The following is a 21,052-nucleotide window of genomic DNA, read 5'->3' on the forward strand; positions in this document are numbered from 1 at the left end:
TAGTGACCAAGGTTCAAATCTTGTTATTGCTAAACTTTGTAGTTTTTACTAATAAAACGAAATTAATGAGAGAGATGATCATTAAATAATGGAATTAATGAGAGAATTCGAATTAGGCGCTAAAATCCAAACTTAAGTTTAAAAGTGAGGAGTAATTTGTTTTTTTATCAATAACAAAGGATTTCATTAATTAATAAAGTGTACAAAGGAAGGAGACAACTTCTCTTATCTCCCCCAAACAAGATAAAACAGAAAATATATATATATATATATATATATATATACATTTGAGCCCAAAACAAGTTCTCCCTATTCACCCCTTGTTTTGCTAGCCCATTAGAAAGGGAGTTAGCACATCTCTTAACCCAAACCACTTTAACTTCCATGTCTTTTGTCAGCCATTGGAATTTGTTCTTTTCAATGTTGTACATCCACAAACCATTTTTATCTAATTTCAGCCATTCTACCACCAGCTTGGAGTCTCCTCCGATGATCAACTTCCTCAACTTCAAGTCCTTGGCTCTTTGAACACCTTCTATAGCCGCCAAAATCTCAGCTCTAAGAGAATTATCCTCTTCAATTGGGCCTGAGAACAAGGCAACTATAATCCTATTCTTATCCCCTAAAACACCCCCAATACCCAAAGGCCCTGGGTTGCCAATATTATTCCCATCAAAATTCATTTTGTAAACTAGGTTTTTCATGTAAGCCTGATCTGGTCGGCTACATGAGAAGCCATTAGATCAAGACCTCTGCAGAATAGGATTATCAATCTTGGATTGAATGAAAGAGAAATTAGACTTAAATATAGGAGTAATTAACGAAAATAGTGAGAGGGGATTCGGAATTAAATATAGATTAGCGAAATTAATGAAAGAAGGGCACCCAAAACAAATCAAGTGTATCGAGCTGTATCGGATTGTTTCGGGCCCAAATCAGCCAATATAGAGCCGAAACAGCCCAATACAGGTTCATATTGGTGCGATACATACGAAAAGAAACATAACGACTGATTTCTACATGTTCTGTGTACCGGGCTCTTGTCAAAACGATAAGTATCAGCCAATACAGCCCGATACATTGCGAAATTTTAAACATTACCCTCAATTAGAAAGATAAAAATTAAAAAAAAAAGGATGATTAAAGACCTCAATTTAGAAATATTGAAAGCCCATGGTATGTAAGCAAAAGGATTCAAGGGGAAAAAGAGAATGCTTAGATTAAGATCAAAGTCTAAGAACAGATTTTTCACCCTACTGAAATGATAATTACTTGAATTAAACAGAGTCATATTCAGAATATTGATATCTAATTCTACTCAGCTTCCTTCTTATCTCTTCAATATGATGCAAGTCATAAAATGTAATAAGCATAAAAGTTTAACCAATATCAATATGTTGTAAATGGGATCAATGGATAAACATTCACTTGATACCAAATCATCAGTTTCAGAGTCAATTAAACCATAAAACTTGAGATCATTCTTTCTGGCAATATAATGTCACCTTGCTCAGAACCATCAGCTGGTGTTTGCAGTAATTTTATTGACAACTACATGTTAAACAAATTCATTAGTGTCAATGCATAAAAGATTGCAATGGAAAGAACACAAAAAAACAAAATTGATTGGCCCCTCTGACATAGACTGATCTCTTAAAAAATCCAGGAGATATAACAACAAGATTGGAATCACCATACATCAATATCCATTAGTGATGGACCCAATTTGTCGGCCAGTGTAGAAAGATGTTCCTTTGCATCCTGAAAAACATTGTATGTCAAGCATCAATTAAAGGGTTTAACAATTGGCTTTGTGAAGAAAGATTACGGGATGTAGTGATCAAACATGAAAAAGAAAAATTAGAGAAGGTATCAAGGGAAATTATATAAATACATAAATAAACACAAAATAGAACAAGAAATGTGACCATGAACACAGCTACAGTGTCAAGAAAGAAGAAAAGAAACCTTCTATAGTTATCAAAAAAGATAAAACATCACAGCAGCTAAGCTATGGTATATGCAAGATGATGAAGAGAAAACTTCTCATCTGACCAACCAGTAGTCTTTTATAGTTCCTCTTAGCTGCAATCCTGAAAACCTCGTTGAAAATAAAGAAAGAATGTAATGAGATAATACAGTAGACAAAGATCTGCTTGCATCTATACAGGACATGGAGTTGGCATCTATATTAGCACTTTCAGTATATGCATGCATAAGGATGTCAATAACTAATATCTCTAATCCAGTCAACAATAACTTGGTAAATATGTTATTTGAATCACTCTCCATTGTTCACAGAGCTCAACCAAATATGCCAATAACTAATATCTCTAATCCAATCAACATTGACTTGCTAATAACTTGGTAAATATGTTACTTGAATCACTCTCCATTGTTCATGGAGCGCAACCAAGTATTGCAAAATTTATTAGCCTTTCTAACTACAACCTCTCCACATATTTAAAGGTTTAATCTCCAATTCCCCATATGCCAAGACAAACAAAAATTTCCCATCTCCTAAAACTGCAAGCAGCATGGAAAAGATCACGCCTAAAGGCATGAATGAAAAATCAAAGACAATCTTAAGATTTCCACATTCTGAAATTTCACTTATCCAAAGTTTGGTTCATAAGAATTGTAACATTTTTGCAAATAATGTGAATGATTTGACATCTTACAGGAGAAGATAATACAAGATCCAACTTGAATAGGGGAGAATCCAGCATTTTTACAGAAAATATCACTAGAACATTAATTTCAAGATATCATTGATACTCCAGCACAACCAGACATAGAAGTTCCCATGTATCAATGAAGCACAGAGAAAGTTGTCCTGTCATTTTAGTAGCTTTAGTGAAAAATAGACCTCAGATGCAAAAAAAACACCCAAAAACTTTGCTTCTTTTTTCTAAAAGTGTAAAACCATTTCACATTCTACTTTTTGAATCTAAATCTCCTTTATAACTCCCATCAATCTCGTCTTCCATCAGCTTAATCGCTAATTTTGGGAGGAACTGGAAAAGAAAAATACCTAAGCATGCCCCTTGGAAATAAATGCATCTCTAGCACTGTCTGAGAGCCCATCCTTGAGTGTTTCCAGAATAGGCTCTCCCCCTGGAAAGACAAGTATCTAAAAAAGGGGACAAACTCACACTCCTATTAAAAGCACATTATCTAGCTTGCCCACATTATCTAGGTGACAAGGTGCTCTTGAAGGCTCGCCTCGCCTAATCGTCAAGCAGCTTTAGACAATGTATTATAAAATACTTTTATATTCTTGATTTTTTTTGAGATTATAATTATAAAATAGACATTATTAAACTAAAATATCCATTTTGTGTGTTTATATACTAATTACATTTTAATATTTTCTTATTTGTTAGGGTTTAATCAACACAGACACTGCTAAATGCTGTATCAGACCCTGACTGACTAAGGGTCCACACTCTAGAATCTGAACCACCCTCCCCCAAAAATACTGAACTCAACAGAAGAAGCAAAGCTGAGACATTGGAAATTATTCACTTAGATTTCTAATGAAGCCAAGATTCCAACTCAAGTTTGAAAGGGATGAGGAACAACTGATAAAATCACAAATAGATTTACCTTTGAAACTAGAGAGCTCAAAGAGAAAGGAAAAACCTCCGAAAAAGGGGTTTACCCTACCCAAATATCCTCCCAAAATCTAATTTTCTGACCCAAAGCTAAATCATACCTTATGTGATTGAGGAACACAGGAAGATTGCCATGGATAGCCTTCCAAGGAGCAGCCAGAGTAGCTCTATGTAAGCAGCCCGCATCCCAACCGTTGTTTGACAGCCCATGGATACTTGAAATAACTCTAGTCCACAACCTCTCATTTTCTTTAACAAATCTCCAAAGCCATTTACTCAACAAGGGTGACAGATTGTGATGTTGAGCAATGAGATAAGGAGGAAAACACACCTGGAGTTCCAGTCATGTGATCGGAGGCTCCAGAGTCGATGATCCGGGGATCGGGTCTAGATGCCAGACAAGCCATACCTGAGTGAGCAAAAGTCGTCATGTTCTGCTGTGATTGGATAAACCTCTCATATTCATCATGGGAAACACTCACCATCTCCTTCATGGGACCATCTGTGGATGTAGGAGGCAACTGGCCAGATGAATGATTCTCCTGTCTAAAGCTGGAACTTGAGTCACCGGTCGCGGCATGATTGGCCCAGGTTGAGGGAGGACCATGTAGATCATAACAATAGTTGATAGTATGTCCATCCATACCACGATGAGTGCACTTCCTCGGGCCTGAGCTACGTCCTCTACCACGGGCTCCCCCTGAATCTCTGCTCCCACTACGACCACCACCACGATTACGAGTAGACCCACCATTGCCACTTTGGCCATATGCAGAACCACTACCACCACCACGGCCAGACTGAGCTCCCCGAGCTCCACCTCTACCACCACGGCCTCTCAATACAGCAAAGGCAGATCTATCTGAGATATTAGAGTTCTCAGTAGATCCGATAGAAATCCTCCGAAGTCAAGCAAAAACCTCTTCTAGAGACGGAAGAGCTGATCCCCCTAATATCTGAGCCCGTACTGGTTCATATTCAGACTTTAGTCCCATCAAAAATCTAGTCACATCAAGCTGCTCTCTCTGTTGTTGCTGAATCTTGACATCATAAGTGAGAGGATGATAGACATTCAACTCATTACGTATGTTCCTCATGTTGGCATAGTACTCCTCAAGACTCTGATTGCCCTGTTGCAGGTTAAAGTACTCTTGATAAAGCTGATAAACTCTGGTTGTATTGTCCTGCCCCGAATACAATTTCTTCGCATGGTCCCACACATCTTTGGCAGTATCAAGGAACATGAAGTTCACGCTAATCCTGGGTTCCATACTGTTCCACAACCATGTGATGATCTAAGCGTCCTCTTGCTCCCAGTCTTCATACTCGTGAGAGTCAGAGGAGGGTTTCTCCTCTCTGATGTGTTTTACCTTCTTCTTTGCCTTCAGAAAGACTTCAACGGATTTAGCCCAAGGCACATAATTCTCTCCATTTAACTTAATGGAGGTCATCTGAACGTTCAGGTAGTCTATAGGCACCATCACACTAGGTTTATAATCATTATTGTCTCCCATTATGTTATCACCAATTCTGCACACTTGCTGAATTCTATTATCACTGAGATCTACACACTACACACCACTAGGTCACACCTGTCACACTGATTGCAGCACTAATTGTTGCTGGAATGTGTACTCTTTACACCACAAACCCTAGATCACACATTTCACACTGATTTCAGCACTTGTTGCTGAAAAGTGTGCTCACACCACAAACCCTACTCCTACAACTACCTGAAATCTCACCACTATATGATCATATCTCTTCCTTCAAAATGCACAAAGAAACCAGCATAAACCCTAGCTCTTACTGGCCGAAACCCTAGCAAACACACCTCCTATTTAATCCATAACAGATATCATGCACTGAAATCTCTTACCTTATCGCTGAAGTAACACCCATGCGAGCAGGAGAGCAGTCCACACACAACAGCCACACACAACAGCCACTGCCCACACAGTTCGGGCGATCACTAGGAGAGGGCGATCTCAGAAATCACAACAACCGACCACATACGACCTGACTGGAGGCATAGAGACCCCCAAGGAAAGAGGGCGATCACTCCTTTTCAGCCCTTTCCCTTATCTCCAATCGAAAAAAAAAAAAAAAAAGAGGAAAACCCTAGATAGGGTGCACAGAGAATGAACCCTAGGCAAGCAGAAATCTAGGCAGATTTAACCTGGCTCTGATACCATGTTACAATTCAGGTCTGCCTTAGAGTTCGGCCTGACTGAGTTCAGTTATGATGAAGAAGAAAAAGTGATAAGGAAAGAGAGAAAGAGAGAAAGAGAGAAGATAGAATTCTGGTTCGAACTGAAAGAATCAACCTAACTTCTCCCAGTCGGCCAGTAAGTATTTATATTATTATTAAAACATGACTGAAAAGACCTATGTGCCCTTACTTAAGTTAAGAGCACATGTTTCAACACAACATTACAGATCAGCAACATCAATCAAGGTATAAAGACAGAAATACCCCTACACTAACATTTTCAACGATGATGATGATGATTAGACTCCTATTGGAGTTGTTGCTTGAAAAATCACAGTTTCTAAAAAAACAAAATAAGAAATTGACAATGGAAATATGAGATACGCTAATTTTGTCATCTTTTCCCTGTTCTTTATCAATAACAAAGAAAAAATAAAGGAACCAATATAAACAAACTGCTAAATTAGCTTCTAATACTTTGTACATGACTAGACCTATCTCAAGGGTCTATTAGCTTCTCATACAAAAGATCGAAGTCAAAAAATGTATGAGTTTTTGTGAACAGAAAGACACAAACAAATCATCTCAATGACAAGTCTGAGCACCTCTTCAACTGGCTATTGCCTCTTCTTGAATATTCTGCTATTCATTTCCCCACAAGTGGCCCAAAATCTGGCTAATGGGGCAACTCTCCGTATAGCATAATCTTGGCTGTTAAGGTTCCACAGTTTCCAGCAACTCAAGAGTTCCCTAACCAAAGATGGAAATCACCAAGACTCTGGATAGGGTTGATCATTTCTGCCCAGGCCCTAAAATCCTAGAGCTAGACAGCCCAACCTAGGCCAGAAGAGATAATATATATATACATATATATTATAGGTATGTATGTATGTACACTTTGAATAGAGTTTATGTATATATATACCAAGACACTCTGAATAGAGAAAGCAACTGTTTTGAAGGGTCTCACAATGTTGGTGTAAAATTTTTGAGCATAATATGCTGATGGGGTCTACTTCTTGTACATCTTAGGAGCTCGTTTTGCTTGGACCACAAAGCCTTCAGAGTATTTTTATAATTTTTTATCAGAAAATTATAGAATTTATATTATAAGAACCATCTACAGCATTTACTGTACCAAAACAAAAGCTTTTCTATGTTTTATCAGATTTCCAGATGCCAAAAAACTGAAAAAAAAAATGGCAACCCATACCGATTACATATACACCATTCCTTCTTCAAAGCAATCAATGCAAATAGCAAGTTGCCCAAGCCATATGTTTATTAAGCACCAATTTCCAGATAGTTCTTACTTATTAATGGTAAATAAAATCATTTTCAGTAACACGTATGAGATTGCTTCAATGAAATGTTGGATTTAGATTACCTGATACTAAAATTAGTTCTACAATCTACAATTGCAAATTACACACTACAATTATTGGATGCACAGAAAGTAAAAACTTCCTTAAGGGAGGCTCACCTCATCAAGATAATCTGCATCAAGATCACCTGAATCATCAACATTTCCAAACATAAATCCCAAGAGTCGGCTCCCTCCACCAGACTCCTCATAATCATCCTCATCATCTGCCAAGTCAGAACTTTAGAACCAAACAAACAAAAGTAATGCCATGCTATAACCCGTAAATGATATATAAGCAGAAGTTTCAAGTCCAAAACTTAAAAGGAGCAACTTATTTTCAAGGTACCTGCATTCAGGGGAACGTTTACATATCAATAAATAAGTGATTTATGCATCATGCATGTCTATAAATGTCTGTTAAATATAAATGCAAGTCTAAGAACTTAACACAAGAAATCCAATTTCCAAGTATGACATGAGGCAAGGTGACTTTAATCAAAAGCATATTTCTTATCCATTTTCTCAGTTCCTTCTGGTGTGGCTGACAAAAATGAGGAGAAAATGAGGAATTTCCTTTGGGCTGGATGGAAGGACTCAAACAAGCATCACTTAGTTAACTGGGAGCAGGTGTGCAAACCTTTAAACCAGGGAGGACTAGGAATTAGGAAGGTTAAGGCTTTCAACACTGCATTGCTGGGCAGATGGTTCTGGAGGTTTTCTATTGAGCCAAATAGCCTATGGAGAAAAGCTACTGAGGAGAAATATGGCTTGAGAAGCAATGGGTAGGATGCAATAGATCCCAATCTTTCTTATGGGTGTGCAGTGTGGAAAGGCATTTGCAGAGCTTTTGGTAAGTTTACTGAAAGTTTAAAACTTAAAGTGGGAGATGGGAGGAGGTTGCGCTTTTGGATGGACCCTTGGTGTGGGGACAGTGCTCTAAAAGATGTCTCCCCAGCCCTCTTTTCTGCAGCTGTAGACAAGTCAGCTGTAGTTTTGTGGTGGAAAATAATATGATTATTTAGGCACCTTCCCTTAGGAGAGGTTTCAATGATTGGGACTTGGATCAGATGGCCCAACTTTTCGAAATACTTCAAAATCAGCAGCTGAATTTGCAAGGACAAGATACAAGGTGCTAGAAATGGACAAGTTCTGGAGAGTTCTCTGTCAAGTCCTTCTATTTGGGCCTTGTAGGAGAGGCAAGAGAGTCCTTCCCAAGCAAATTAATATGGAAAGCAGCAGGCCCTTCTAATGTAAAATTCTTCTTGTGCGTGGTTGTTTTGGATGAATGCTTGACTAAGGCCATGTTGATGAAGAAGGGGTTTAATAATTTGCTATGTGTTATCTGCAATCGAGAAGTGGAGACATCGAGCCACCTATTTCTGCACTGCAGCTTCAATGCTTCAACATGGAACTACATTATTAATGCTATAAACTTGAAATGGTGTGCTCCAGGGTCAGTGAAAGACCTGTTAAAAGGATGGCCAATCCAGGGTATGTCTAAAAAGGGGAAGGTATGCCGGTCCTCAATTCTGGCAGCTGTCTTTCGGGCCATCTGGCTGGAAAGAAACTGCACAATTTTTGAGCAGAAGTTGGTTTCAAAAGCAGTGGTAATCAATGCAGCAGTAGGTTTCTTAAAGGTCTGGTTGTCTATCCATAATATATTCAGAAATGAAAACTTTTCTTCTTCTTTTTTGAGGATGGACTTTTTTGGAGGTTCCAGTGGTTTGTTATGTACAGTTACTCATTGTACAAAGGACCTTGTTTTGATATTTATACAGCTTACTATACTTAACCTTTCTCCCCAAAAAAAGGCAGAACTCTCCCAAGATCAACTTCTTTCATCATCAGCTTGAGGATTAGACTTTCTACATTGAAATTCCTTCTAAAAGTTCGGCCCCAAATTACTCTACTATTCACCAAATCAAAGTAGCCTTCAACCACAGCTTCCTTATCTTGGGAAATATCAAAAAGAGAAGAAAGCCTTTCACACAAAGAAAAATCCCCGCGTCATTTATCAAGCCAGAATTTGATATGATTGCCTTTCACATCCAAAAAAGAATTTTAAGCTGCCTCAAAGTAGTCATTGTTTTATGCTGTTGTCCCACATATCTGCAATACAGTTGCCAATTCATCATATTGTAATACCATCTCATGTACTCGGTACTCCACATAGTGCCGATAATCTTCACTAGGGAATACGTCAGTTCCAGTAATATTTCATGTTAGTACCCATGGAAATGGAAATATGCAGTAGAAATATTAGGAGGAAATAATGTCAACACCCAAAGAACACATCTCCAACTTAAAATTGCATGATAACTTTGTACAATTACTCAACCTCTCCAGTGGCAAAAACATTAGCCTCTTTACTTCACTTGAGATGTCTTCTTTATCCTCTTGTTGGAACTGACCCCAAATAAGCCGCGCTTTTTTTATCAGAAACGGTAACTTTCATCAGACAGATTAAGAGAATACACTGTCACCACCCAGTTAAGGGTGTTTACCCCAAGAAAAGTACTTTCTGATTACAGAACAGCCCAAAACAAGTTTTCCCTGAAAGTTCCTTGCTTTGCAAGGGTGTCGGCTAGTCCATTCGCTGACCTCCTTGTCCACTTGAACAGTGCCCCAACCTCCCTTGCTAAGCAGTTTATTTCCCTCATGAATTGTGGATGTACCCAAGCCCCCAAGTTATGTGACTGCAACCACCCATTAATAGTTTAGAGTCCCCTTCTACTTCAAACTGGTGTAAGCCCCATTGTTTAGCCAGCCTTAGACCTTGTAGCAAGACCATAATCTCTGCTCTCAAAGAGTGTCCATCACCTATCAGACCTGAATACAGTGCAACCAGTCTGCCCTCCCTGTCTCTGAAGGCTCCTCCCACCCAGAGGGACCCGGGTTTCCTAAGGATCTCCCATCGAAGTTCAGCTTCACCCATTGATGTGCAGGAGGGATCCATTGCTCCTTTAACACAGACCTCAATGAAGAAGAGTTTGCCACAGTGTACCATCCTCTAAACAAATCATCAGCTGAATAATCTTTAAATAAAGGGGATGCTTTAAGCCAATGAATGACCTTGGTAGATATGCAGCCAATGATTTGCTCCTTAGATCTCTCAGAACCCTGGAAGATCCTATTGTTTCTTTCTTCCCAGATTGACCACAAAACAGCTGCTCTTGTTGCTCTCCACATTGCTCCCTGAAGAAATAAGTCACAAGTGTGGGTTTCCATACCCACACTCAAGCTCTAGTGTGTGTGGTTCCATACCCACACCTAGTTTCCTAATTGTTTTTATTTTTTCTTTTAAGATTGGGCCGGCTGGCCTTTTCATGTTTATCTATATTATATTTTGTCTTACTAGGATTAGGACTTAAGTATTTCTGTCCTATTATTGTAAGGAATTAAAGGTTATAAATAAGAAAGAATTTGGGGCAGCAGATATCAATCACCGAACCCCTTTCTTCTCTCTTCTCCTCTCTTCTTCTCTTCTTCTTCTCCTCTACTCTTCTTTTCTCTTCTTCTCTTTTCTGAATTACAGTAGAACAGAAATCTACTTGCTTTATTCAAGTTGGTATCAGAGCCTTGGAGGCGAAAGAAACTAGGTTTTTCATGTAAGCCTGATCTGGTCGGCTACATGAGAAGCCATTAGATCAAGACCTCTGCAGAAGTTTCCTGGTCTTGGAGGCTACTGGAGTGCTGAAGACTGTCCAAGAAAGATTCTTGGAGAATTACCCGGTGACCAGGAAGAATCAGAGATCAGGCTCGATCAAGGTTAGGGTTTCAAACCTAAGAAGACAATCAGAATTCTTTTTGTGAGAAAGAATTCAGATTCAATAAGAGTTCTTTTTCTGAAGTGGACAATCAGAGTTCCTTTTCTGAAGTGGACAATCAGGGTTTCAAACCAAGGAGTTCTTTTTCCTGAGAAAGGTACAACCTTTAAGCTAATTCGACCTTAGATAGAAGTTATCAAGAATTCTTTTTACAGCAGCATAATAAATCTGAGAATATCTTGTTGTTTTGAGAATAACTTGCTGTCGACTCCTTGGCATTAAACCCTTCGATCCCTTTTTTGAGGAATCAGGATTTGTTCTTTACTGATATTAATCCAGGGCTCTGATTTTACTAAAGTTACAGTTTTGAGAGAAAAATGTCAACTGAAATTAAGTGAACCAGCCAAGGAGGATATTTTTTGTGATCATTGCAAGAAGCCCAAACACACTAGGGAGACATGTTGGAAGTTGCATCCGCACCTAATGCCAACTAGACTCAGAAACAAGAAGAGAAGTGCTAGTACAACAACTAATACTGATAATACATCCTCTTCCAGCACAAGGACCACATCCTTTGATGCCTTGGCAGCTGTTCGAGCTGCACTGACACAGTTAGAAAAGGAAGCTGGTATTTTTGGATCTTCAGCTACTACACCAGCTCAGTCTACTTCAGCCCTTGCTCATACAGTTACAAGAGCTACTGCATGTCTTGCTTCTGTCCCAGGTAATACTAGACCTTCTTGGATAATAGATTCAGGCGCTTCAAACCATATGACCAGCATATCTACTTCATTCAGCACCTATTGTTTATCCTCTGGGAGAGACAAAGTTTCCATTGTTGATGGCTCTCTTGTAGACATCAGATTGTCAGATACCATCACCCTATCCTCAGTTTTGCATGTTCCCAAGTTTAGTGCTAACTTACTTTCAGTTAGTAGTATTACTAAAAGTCAAAACTGTTCGGTAACATTTTTCCCTGATCGATGTATTTTTCAGGATCTGGAAACGAAAAAGGTGATTGGGACTGGCGGTGAGATGAATGGAGTCTACCTACTTTATCATTCACAGGGGGAGCAGAGAGAAATAGGGAAATTGTTTGTTTCACAGTCTTATAGTAAGATTATACTTTGGCACAATCTCTTAGGTCATTTATCTTTTGGGCCTTTGAAGATTCTTTTTCCAAACTTGTTTGAGTCAGTAGAAGTGTCTGAGTTAAAATGTGAAAGTTGTGAGCTTGCAAAACACAGTAGATCATCTTATCCTTTAAGTAATAAAAGAAGCAACTTCCTTTTGAAATTATGCATACCGATGTTTGGGGGCCATATCATACTCCCACCATGGGAGGGTACATATATTTCTTATTATTTGTTGATGATTATACCCGCTTTTCATGGGTCTACCTTATTCCCATACACTTCTGGGGGGATGCAATACGTACAGCTATATACCTCATTAACAGGGTTCCTTCACGGGTCCAAAACATGCAAACCCCGTTCAGTCTTATATATCCAGATAAGAACCTATTCACTATTCCACTCAAAACTTTTGGGTGTACTTGTTTTGTTCAAATCCTTGGACCTCATCGCTCCAAGTTTGATCCCAAAACCACCAAGTGTATTTTCCTTGGGTATGCACAAAATCAAAAGGGATATTATTGTTATGAGCCTGTTTCAGGGAAGCGCTTTGTGTCCATGGATGTCACCTTCTTCGAGGATATGCCTTACTATCATAAGGCTTCTCCTCAGGGGGAGAATAGTGAGGAAGGGATATCAATTTCAGCCCCAAAAGTTCCTTTACCTGTCCCAATTACTGAGGGGGGAGTTGTGAAGAAGGTTGTCAAAAATGCAGAGAATTAAGAGTGTATCATAGAAAGTGGTGCAGGTAGGTTGACTCTCGTACTCAACAGCAATCCAGGCAAGTTCCAACATCTTCTACAGCCCCAGATCCAAACATTACTACTCCCACTGTTGATCCCACTATTACAGATGCTCAGCCTCCATCGACAGATGACCTTGATCTTCCAATTGCTATTAAAGGAAAGTGTCATTGCACCTCATCCACTGCCTATTGCATCTCCAAGTTCCTTTCCTATAACTGTCTCTCAGAATCCTACAGATCATACTTGGCATCTATTTTTACTATACTTATAACCAGAAAAGTGCAAGAAGCCCTTTTGATACCTGAATGGAATAAAGCAATGCATGTAGAGATGGATGCTCTTGTCAAGAACAACACATGGGAACTAGTTAACCAACCTGAAGGGAAGAAACTTGTTGGATGCAGATGGGTGTTTACTGTGAAATATAATGTTGATGATACTATAGAGAAGTATAAAGCCAGAACGGTTGCAAAGGGATTCACACAAATTTATGGCATAGACTATACAGAAACCTTTGCACTTATTGCAAAAATGAACACTATCAGAATTCTTCTATCCATTGCTGCAAACTACTCCTGGCCACTATTTCAGCTAAATGTTATGCCTTTCTCAACAGAGACTTGCAAGAGGAAGTTTACATGGAGTTACCCCCTGGATTTTATAGTACAGAAGAAGGAAAGAAAGTTTACCTTTTGAAGAAGGCCTTGTACGGGCTGAAACAATCTCCAAGAGCTTGGTTTGATAGGTTCAAACTGGCTTTGGACAAATTCGAATAAATACAGGCTCAGTCAAATCACACTCTCTTCTTTAAGAAGGCAGGTCATTCCCTGACTCTACTTGCAGTCTATGTAGATGACATTGTGATAACAAGAAGTGACACTAGTGAAATTGAAACCCTTAAACAGCACCTTCACAAGGAATTTAAAGTAAAAGACCTAGGGAAATTACACTATTTCCTAGGAATTGAGGTAGCTCAATCTAAGCATGGCATTTTCATCTCTCAAAGGAAGTATGTTCTAGACTTATTGGAAGAAACTGGAAAGTTAGGAGTCAAGACTCATTGATGACAAGGCTATGTATCAAAGGCTGGTTGGGAAACTTCTTTATCTCTACCTAACTCGGCCAGAAATTTCTTATGCTGTTAGTATTGTCAGTCAATACATGCATTTTCCCAGGACCACCCACCTCCTTGCAGTAGAAAGGATTCTTGCCTACTTAAAGAGATGTCTAGGGAGAGGTATACTCTTCAAGAATAATGGTCATATGAAACTATAAGTGTATACAGATGTGGATTGGGCTGCTAGATGTGTTGATGGCAGGAGATCTACCTCTGGATATTGTGCATTTGTGGGGGAAAACCTTGTTTCCTGGAGAAGCAAGAAACGGAATGTTGTTGCTTGCTCTAGTGCAGAAGCAGAATACAGATCCATGACCAATGGTGTCGCAGAAGTGTTACGGCTGAAATCCTTGCTTAATGAGTTGAAGACTGATTATGAGAAGCCTCTAATGCTATATTGTGATAATCAAGCTGCAATTAATATTGCCCACAACCCAATACAGCATGACAGGACTAAGCATATCGAGGTTGACAGACATTTTAGCCGAGTGCGAGTTGCATCTCAAGAAATATGCCTTCCTTATATTGCCTCAGACATGTAGTTAGTTGATCTCTTCACCAAAGCAGTCACAAAAATCAAATTGGAGACAGATTTACGCAAGTTGAGCATGACAAATATCTACTCCCAACTTGAGGGGGAGCGAAGAAATAAGTCACGAGTGTGGGGTACCATACCCGCACCTAGTTTCCTAATTGTTTTTATTTTTTCTTTTAAGATTGGGCCGGCTGGCCTTTTCATGTTTATCTTATTATATTGTCTTACTAGGATTAGGACTTAAGTATTTCTGTCCTATTATTGTAAGGAATTAAAGGTTATAAATAAGAAAGAATTTGGGGCGGCAGATATCAATCACCGAACCCCTTTTTTCTCTCTTCTCCTCTCTTCTCTTCTTCTTCTCCTCTACTCTTCTTTTCTCTTCTTCTCTTTTCTGAATTACCGTAGAACAGAAATCTACTTGCTTTATTCAAGTCTCCCCAAATAAGTCGCGCTTCAATCTGGTGAAAAATTGAAACTAAAACAGTCCAATTATTTTTCCGGCTTCTGAATCTTCTTAATGCATTAGTAATATTCTCAAGAGCCATCAAATCCTTTATTATTGATCCTTTCTAACTCTAAGACAACGTTCTTCTCAAAGATTTTTTATGTTCCCACCTCACTACCCTTGTTAAAATCATCCCCTTCAACTTCAGATGGCCTCCCACTGTCTTGCACATTACTATTTCTTGCAATAACACCAATCTCAACAGGAATCAATTTGTCTTTCTGCCTAACCTTCAAAGGTGACAATAAGTCACATGAGAGAAAAAAGAAAACTTGTTCGTCCAACAACCCCCCCACCCAACTACCAAAAGAAAACATTCCTCCAAAGTCTCTTCATTTTCACCTCTAAAAACCATATCAGCCCCTTTTGACTCCCACCAATTATCTTCCGCTGAAGACCTTGCATGTGTGGGTCTCAGAAGGAACAAATAGATTTTTTATCTGTAACTCTTGGGATTTATCCATAAAGAAAAGAGAGTAAGTACAGAAGTCTGAATGCATAACAAATTCAGTTTCTACATCAAGAATGGAGCTAGCTTATTGCTGCTCCCCTTCTCCCCGATCAATGGTTACTCAAACAAATTCAGTTTTGAAATCGAGTAGAATTTTTTATTGATAAACAAAAATAGGTGGATTGAAATGAAATGATGACATTGTGGTTTCTCTTTACATTAAAATTACAAAATTTGCCATCTAAAATTAGAAATCTCCAAATCACTAATTGTAAGTACATGTTGTTCACCATGATTGTGATGGCAATGAAGGCACCAAATTAGAACCATAGAAACACCCATGGCGACACACAAGCCAACAAGGATCCGCGACGAGTTCATAACTTGTCACGAACCTGCTATGAGCTCAAAGCCACCACAAACCTGCGATGAGCACGAAGCCACCACAAACAGGCGATGGACGAAAATACCATAAACCAAAGTTGCTTATAACAGTACATCCAATAAGATTAAGTCGAACACATCAGACTAGTCCTGACGCCACCCATGCCACGCCAATTTAGGAGACCCACAAAAGGAAGTAGCACAAGTGTATCATGAGAATCCTCGAACAAAAGGAAACTTCGTCCTAGAAAGATCTCATGAGACATGTGGCGTACCCCTAGCAGTGTCCCCCTAACAACCAACACCGTATTGAAGATCCCCTTTCCAAATAGGAGTCAAATCCTTTTGGCTCCTTCCCTTTAGGACCTCAGGATCTCCCCTTATAAAAGGGGTGTGTGAATCATAACAAACACAACTCTGTCAATAAAAGTTTGTAGCCTACTCTTTGCTCCTAGCCTTCCTTTGTCCTTCAAGGAGACCGCCACACTTAGCCTTAGAATCAACCTTTTCCTTGTCCCAAAAGAACAACCCAACGACCACAAGAATGCCAACCCAGAAGTCGGGGATCAGATTGGTCAAGAATCCACTGAACAGGTTGATATTGAAATCCTGGCCAATAAGGTGTACGACTTTGAAACTCATTTCAATCGATTGGAGCAGATGCAGACCTAAATGAGAAACACCCTGCAACTACTTTTACAAAAGATGACAGCAGTTGAATATTCTCCATTCACACCCGCTGGCCCTTCTGTGTCCGCCCCTGCCAACCGCCCAGGAAACTTGAACCTCGGAATGACTAAGCATCCCCCATGGCCAACCATGCGCCTGCAGCAGACACAACACAAAGAACACACTTCTCCGTCGTTGAATGGTCCCACGAGATAATACAACGACGAAGATGCCCATCAATCTAATCGAGATAAAGGAATATGTCCAGGGCTTGATGGAAGAGAACCACAACAAAACCCAATCCATGCTCGTGCTCCAAAAGCCACCCTCCAACAGACCTCCCCAAAAACCAAAACACACACAAAGTCACAAACCACTGGGAACCAAATATACCTCACCAATACACAGGGGGGATAAAACCACCACCCCCAATTACACAAGTGTTCACAATGTTTCCCGACTGAAAGCACTTCTGCCAAAAGACAAGGGGGTTGAGAACCAAACTATAGCCAAAAATGTCTTCTAACAAAATGCTTCCTATCGAGAAACAGGGGGCTGAATACACAAAAATCAATTTCAACAAACATGAACTCCAAATAACAGACCCCAAGAGTCAAAATAACCGGGAGCATGCACTCAATGCCAAAACCCAAAGAGATAACCAACAACCATCCGAAAATGAGCTCAAAGCAACTTTTCCCCCACACATCGACCACGATAGTCCAAACAATACTAGGATGCATCAACCATAGAAATACTTATTGGTAAGAATATTCTTACCAATAAACAAGGGGGCTAATCCACCAAATCAAAACATATCACCACAATGTACCATTTCCAAAAACAGGGACGCTCACACAGCCCAACCAAGTGAGTACATGTTCCTTGCCAGGAAGCCTCATGTCGAAAGTCGTGGGGGCTACAAAACCAGAAACAACGACACCCATGACTTTTCACAGAAGCCTTCCGGCCAAGAAACAAGAGGCCCAATGATGCAAGAGATAAGCCAGACCTCAAAGTGAAAGCAGACCAATCGCATGAATACTAGAAGACCCCAAACTCACAATTGCATCCTCCCAAAACCCCCTAATTCGAAACAAATTCCTCACCCCACTATAGCCTTTCAAAATGCACCAACGAAACAAATGCTTATTGATAATCTTACTCTTACCAATAAACAGGGGGGCTACTTGTAAATGCATGTTGTTCACCATGACTGTGATGGCAATGAAGGCACCAAACTAGAACCACAGAAAAACCCATTGCGACAAACAAACCAACGAGGACCCGCGACGAGTTCATAACTCATCACGAGCCTGCGATGAGATCAAAGCCACCACGAACATGCTATGAGCTCAAAGCCACCACAGACCGGTGATGGACGAAAATATCATCAACCAAAGTTGCTCATAACAAGGCATCCAGTAAGATTAAGCAAGGCACGTCAGACTAGTCCTAACACCACCCACGTCACGCCAATAATAGGAGATCTGCGAAAGGAAGTAGCACATGTGTATTATAAGAATCCTTAGATGAAAGGAAGCTTCATCCTGAAAAGATCTCATGAGAGATATGGCGAACCCCTAGCAATGTCCCCCCTAACAACCGACACCATATCGAAAATTCCCTTCCCAAATAGGAGTCATATCCTTTTGGCTCCTTCCTTTCGGACCTCGGTATCTCCCCTTGTAAAAGAGGTGTGTAAATCATAACAAACACGACTTTGTCAGTAGAAGCTTGTAGCCTACCCTTTGCTCCTAGCCTTCCTTCGTCCATCAAGGAGACCACCACACTTAGCCTTACCACACCACTAACACTAATAAAATATTGTAATTGAGTAACTTCAAGTTTATTCGAGAGTGAACTTGTTTACAACTTCATAACAACCTGAAGTGAAATAGTTTGGATTCAAATGCTATGTATGGCTACACGACCTCCTAACACTAACAATAAATTAGTTTCCTTATTTATTTATAAGTCCCTTGGAACAGTAACTTTCTGCACCAACAAACAAAAACTAGAGAGGGCTATGATGCACATTTTTTTGTCAATTGTGGTGCACGATATGAACATATTATTATTTTACAATTCAAACAGTTAACTAACCTTCGTCACGGGTATCATGTGATGTGTTGCCCGACATTTCCCTCATGTTGTACTTACAGCTTCACACTAAGCAAAAGGAGGAAAAAGAGAAACATTTCTGTCATTTAGCACCAATTGATGATCAATGAAAAAAAAAATAGAAAAGCAACTGACAATTCTTTCAAGTACCAAAAAACAAAGTTAGAATTATACCGGAGCAAAATGAATTAATATCAACACTCTGACATTTTTTCTTACAATGAACTTAAAATGTCATAATACTAGACCCCACATAAATTGAGACCTAGAATCCCCCCTCCCTCCAACACATGTTACAATAAATCAAATCAAACAAATTCCAAATGTTGGAGCATATATACATATATTTTCAAGATGAAGAAACCCTTGATAAGAACGAACTAACCGTAAACCTCAAAACTAAATAATTTAATAAGTTGAAAAAAAAACCATACCCAATCCCTATTGTACAGTACTAATATGTTCCAAGATCGTAAAAACATGGGTGAAAAAAAAAGCAAGAACACGCAACGAAGAAGCTGTCCACCAAACCTCATTAAAAAAAAAAAAAAGGAAGAATGGTGAGCTTGTTGTTCCAATTGCCCCTTGATACGAGTCCGGATCTCCTACAAATCCTTCCTGAAAAGCTTCCTGTACATCAAATCAGAGAGTGCCATGTCAGCACTCTCTCATGCTTAAATTTCACATGTGCGAGTGGGAGTAACAGATGTTTCAAACGTCCTCCCTGTTTTTAATATATTAAAATTTTAAAACAAATAAAAAATATGGGTTAGGGTTTCTTTTTCCTATTTCGTTCAAATAAAAAAACAAGAATTTACAGAGCTTTCTTTTTCATCTTCCTAGTCATTTAGAAAACTGCCCAAGCTTCCCCTCTCCAGGTACTCGTACACTACAAACACAAACCCCGTGTTTAAGCAGAATCCATGCATCTTTATAATGTTTCGATATCGAATTTCTGTTAGAGCTCGTATCTCAGACTCAAAATTCTTCTTCCAGTCATCACCTTGAGATGTATTTTCATCAGACGTGGATGAATGAAGACGCTTTACAGAAACAACATCTCCACCGGGAAGCTTTGCTTTATATACACTCCCTTGTCCTCCCTTCCCTATACAGTATGTTTCATTGAAATTTTCAGTGGCCATTACTATATCTTTGAAAGCTAATTTCCCGTCGTAGTTCCATACTGAAATTGAATTTTTGCCCACTAAACCATGGACTTCTTCTTCATCATCAGCATAATGGCGGATGAAAATTCCAAACATAATCAACAGAATTATGATAACGACAGCGACAGGTATGGTTATCGACAATTAAAATCGAGGTCAATTAAATACCTTACCTCGATTGTTGATTCCGGTTGGTAATCAGTCAGAGAGTCGTCTCAGCTCTGTAAATTCTTGTTTTCTATTTGAACGAAATAGGAAAAAGAAACACTAATCCATTTTTTTATTTGTTTTAATTTTTAATATATTAAAAACAGGGAGGACGTTAGAAACGTACAGGAAGCTCTTCAGGAAGGATTGTGCAGGTGATCACACCGTCGTTTCTGTCCGTGAAAAACTAATAGACGACATACATCGAAAGGAGACGGGATCCGGATCCTCTGGTATCACTCTAGGAAATCAATCCCTAGTATCACCCCTCAAAGTTTGCCACGTCGCCTTTAAGCGTGGCAGACTCCTTGTATGTGTGAGACACTAACCGGCGTTACTTTTCAGTGACCGGCATCGCTAAAAATCGCAGCTTCCCCTTCTCTGGTGACTTCTGTTTCCCTCGTACTCCTCTTCTTTGCCTAGCCACCGTCGGCACTCTGCAGTGCTATCATCTCAACTAACTTCTTCGGTGACGTCCCCTCCGCCTCGACCAGCAAGTGGAGCTGTGGAGGTTGAATCGATGACCTGTAGCTATTGAACGTGGGCAGCATTAGCCATTAACCATCTCCTATAAATAGGACGTGTACAAAGAGCTACGGTCCGAATCATCGGCGTTTGAAGTCGAATGATTTTTCTCTTCGATTCCAACCCAAACTCGACACGTAAAAGTGATTACTCTTTTTTTATTTTTGGGTAATAGTAAAAGTGATTACTCGTGTACCGTAGGGATGCAATTTGAACGGGTTGTCCGACTCCGATCTGATCCAACCTGAGTTTTGCACGGGTTGGGCCTGAGTCAGAAATGGACTTGGGTTGAGGCCTCAGATAGCCGGAGCCCAGCCCAACTCAACCTAGCCCTATCCAACCCGATACACCCAAGAAATACATAAATTGTTAAATACATGCATTTTGTCTATATAAAAATTTTATCTAACTATGTAAACATGCATCTATAAAATATGTATAAGAACTTTTAAAATTTGTATATTTTTCAATCAATTCTACTCTTAAGCTATGTTTGGTTTGAAGGAAAAAAGGTGGGGAAAC

At 39.5% G+C, this 21,052-nt stretch overlaps 2 protein-coding genes across 15 annotated transcripts in view; both read right to left on the reverse strand.

Annotated features, from left to right (window-relative positions):
* Positions 1–20,656, reverse strand: part of LOC148869156 (transcription initiation factor TFIID subunit 1-like) — a 197,337-nt gene extending 176,681 nt beyond the window's left edge. For 7 of the 14 annotated variants that reach the window (XM_088973213.1, XM_088973212.1, XM_088973209.1 and 4 more), the window contains exons 1-5: positions 20,335–20,656; positions 18,612–18,677; positions 7,313–7,419; positions 1,699–1,761; positions 1,506–1,551 (exon numbers count right to left, since the gene is read on the reverse strand). In XM_088973213.1, coding sequence (XP_088829339.1) covers positions 1,506–1,551; positions 1,699–1,761; positions 7,313–7,419; positions 18,612–18,657 — 262 coding nt within the window. In that variant the 5' untranslated portion in view covers positions 18,658–18,677; positions 20,335–20,656. The other 7 variants (XM_088973210.1, XM_088973202.1, XM_088973201.1 and 4 more) reach the window with 6 other exon arrangements.
* LOC148869157 (MDIS1-interacting receptor like kinase 2-like) lies at positions 19,469–19,894 on the reverse strand. The gene has a single exon (XM_088969898.1). It carries the CDS (start codon positions 19,892–19,894, stop codon positions 19,469–19,471), a length of 426 nt encoding a protein of 141 aa, XP_088826024.1.
* Positions 20,657–21,052: the final 396 nt, after the last annotated feature.

This window comes from Nelumbo lutea, chromosome 2, assembly GCF_056320005.1.
Source record: "Nelumbo lutea isolate HS-2025 chromosome 2, American lotus-T2T, whole genome shotgun sequence".
In the NCBI taxonomy this organism is placed as follows: domain Eukaryota; kingdom Viridiplantae; phylum Streptophyta; class Magnoliopsida; order Proteales; family Nelumbonaceae; genus Nelumbo; species Nelumbo lutea.

What these genes read in the sequence shown, in the direction of transcription:
- LOC148869157 (XM_088969898.1), bottom strand. Translation starts at nt 19,894, where the DNA reads ATGTTTGGAATTTTCATCCGCCATTATGCTGATGATGAAGAAGAAGTC.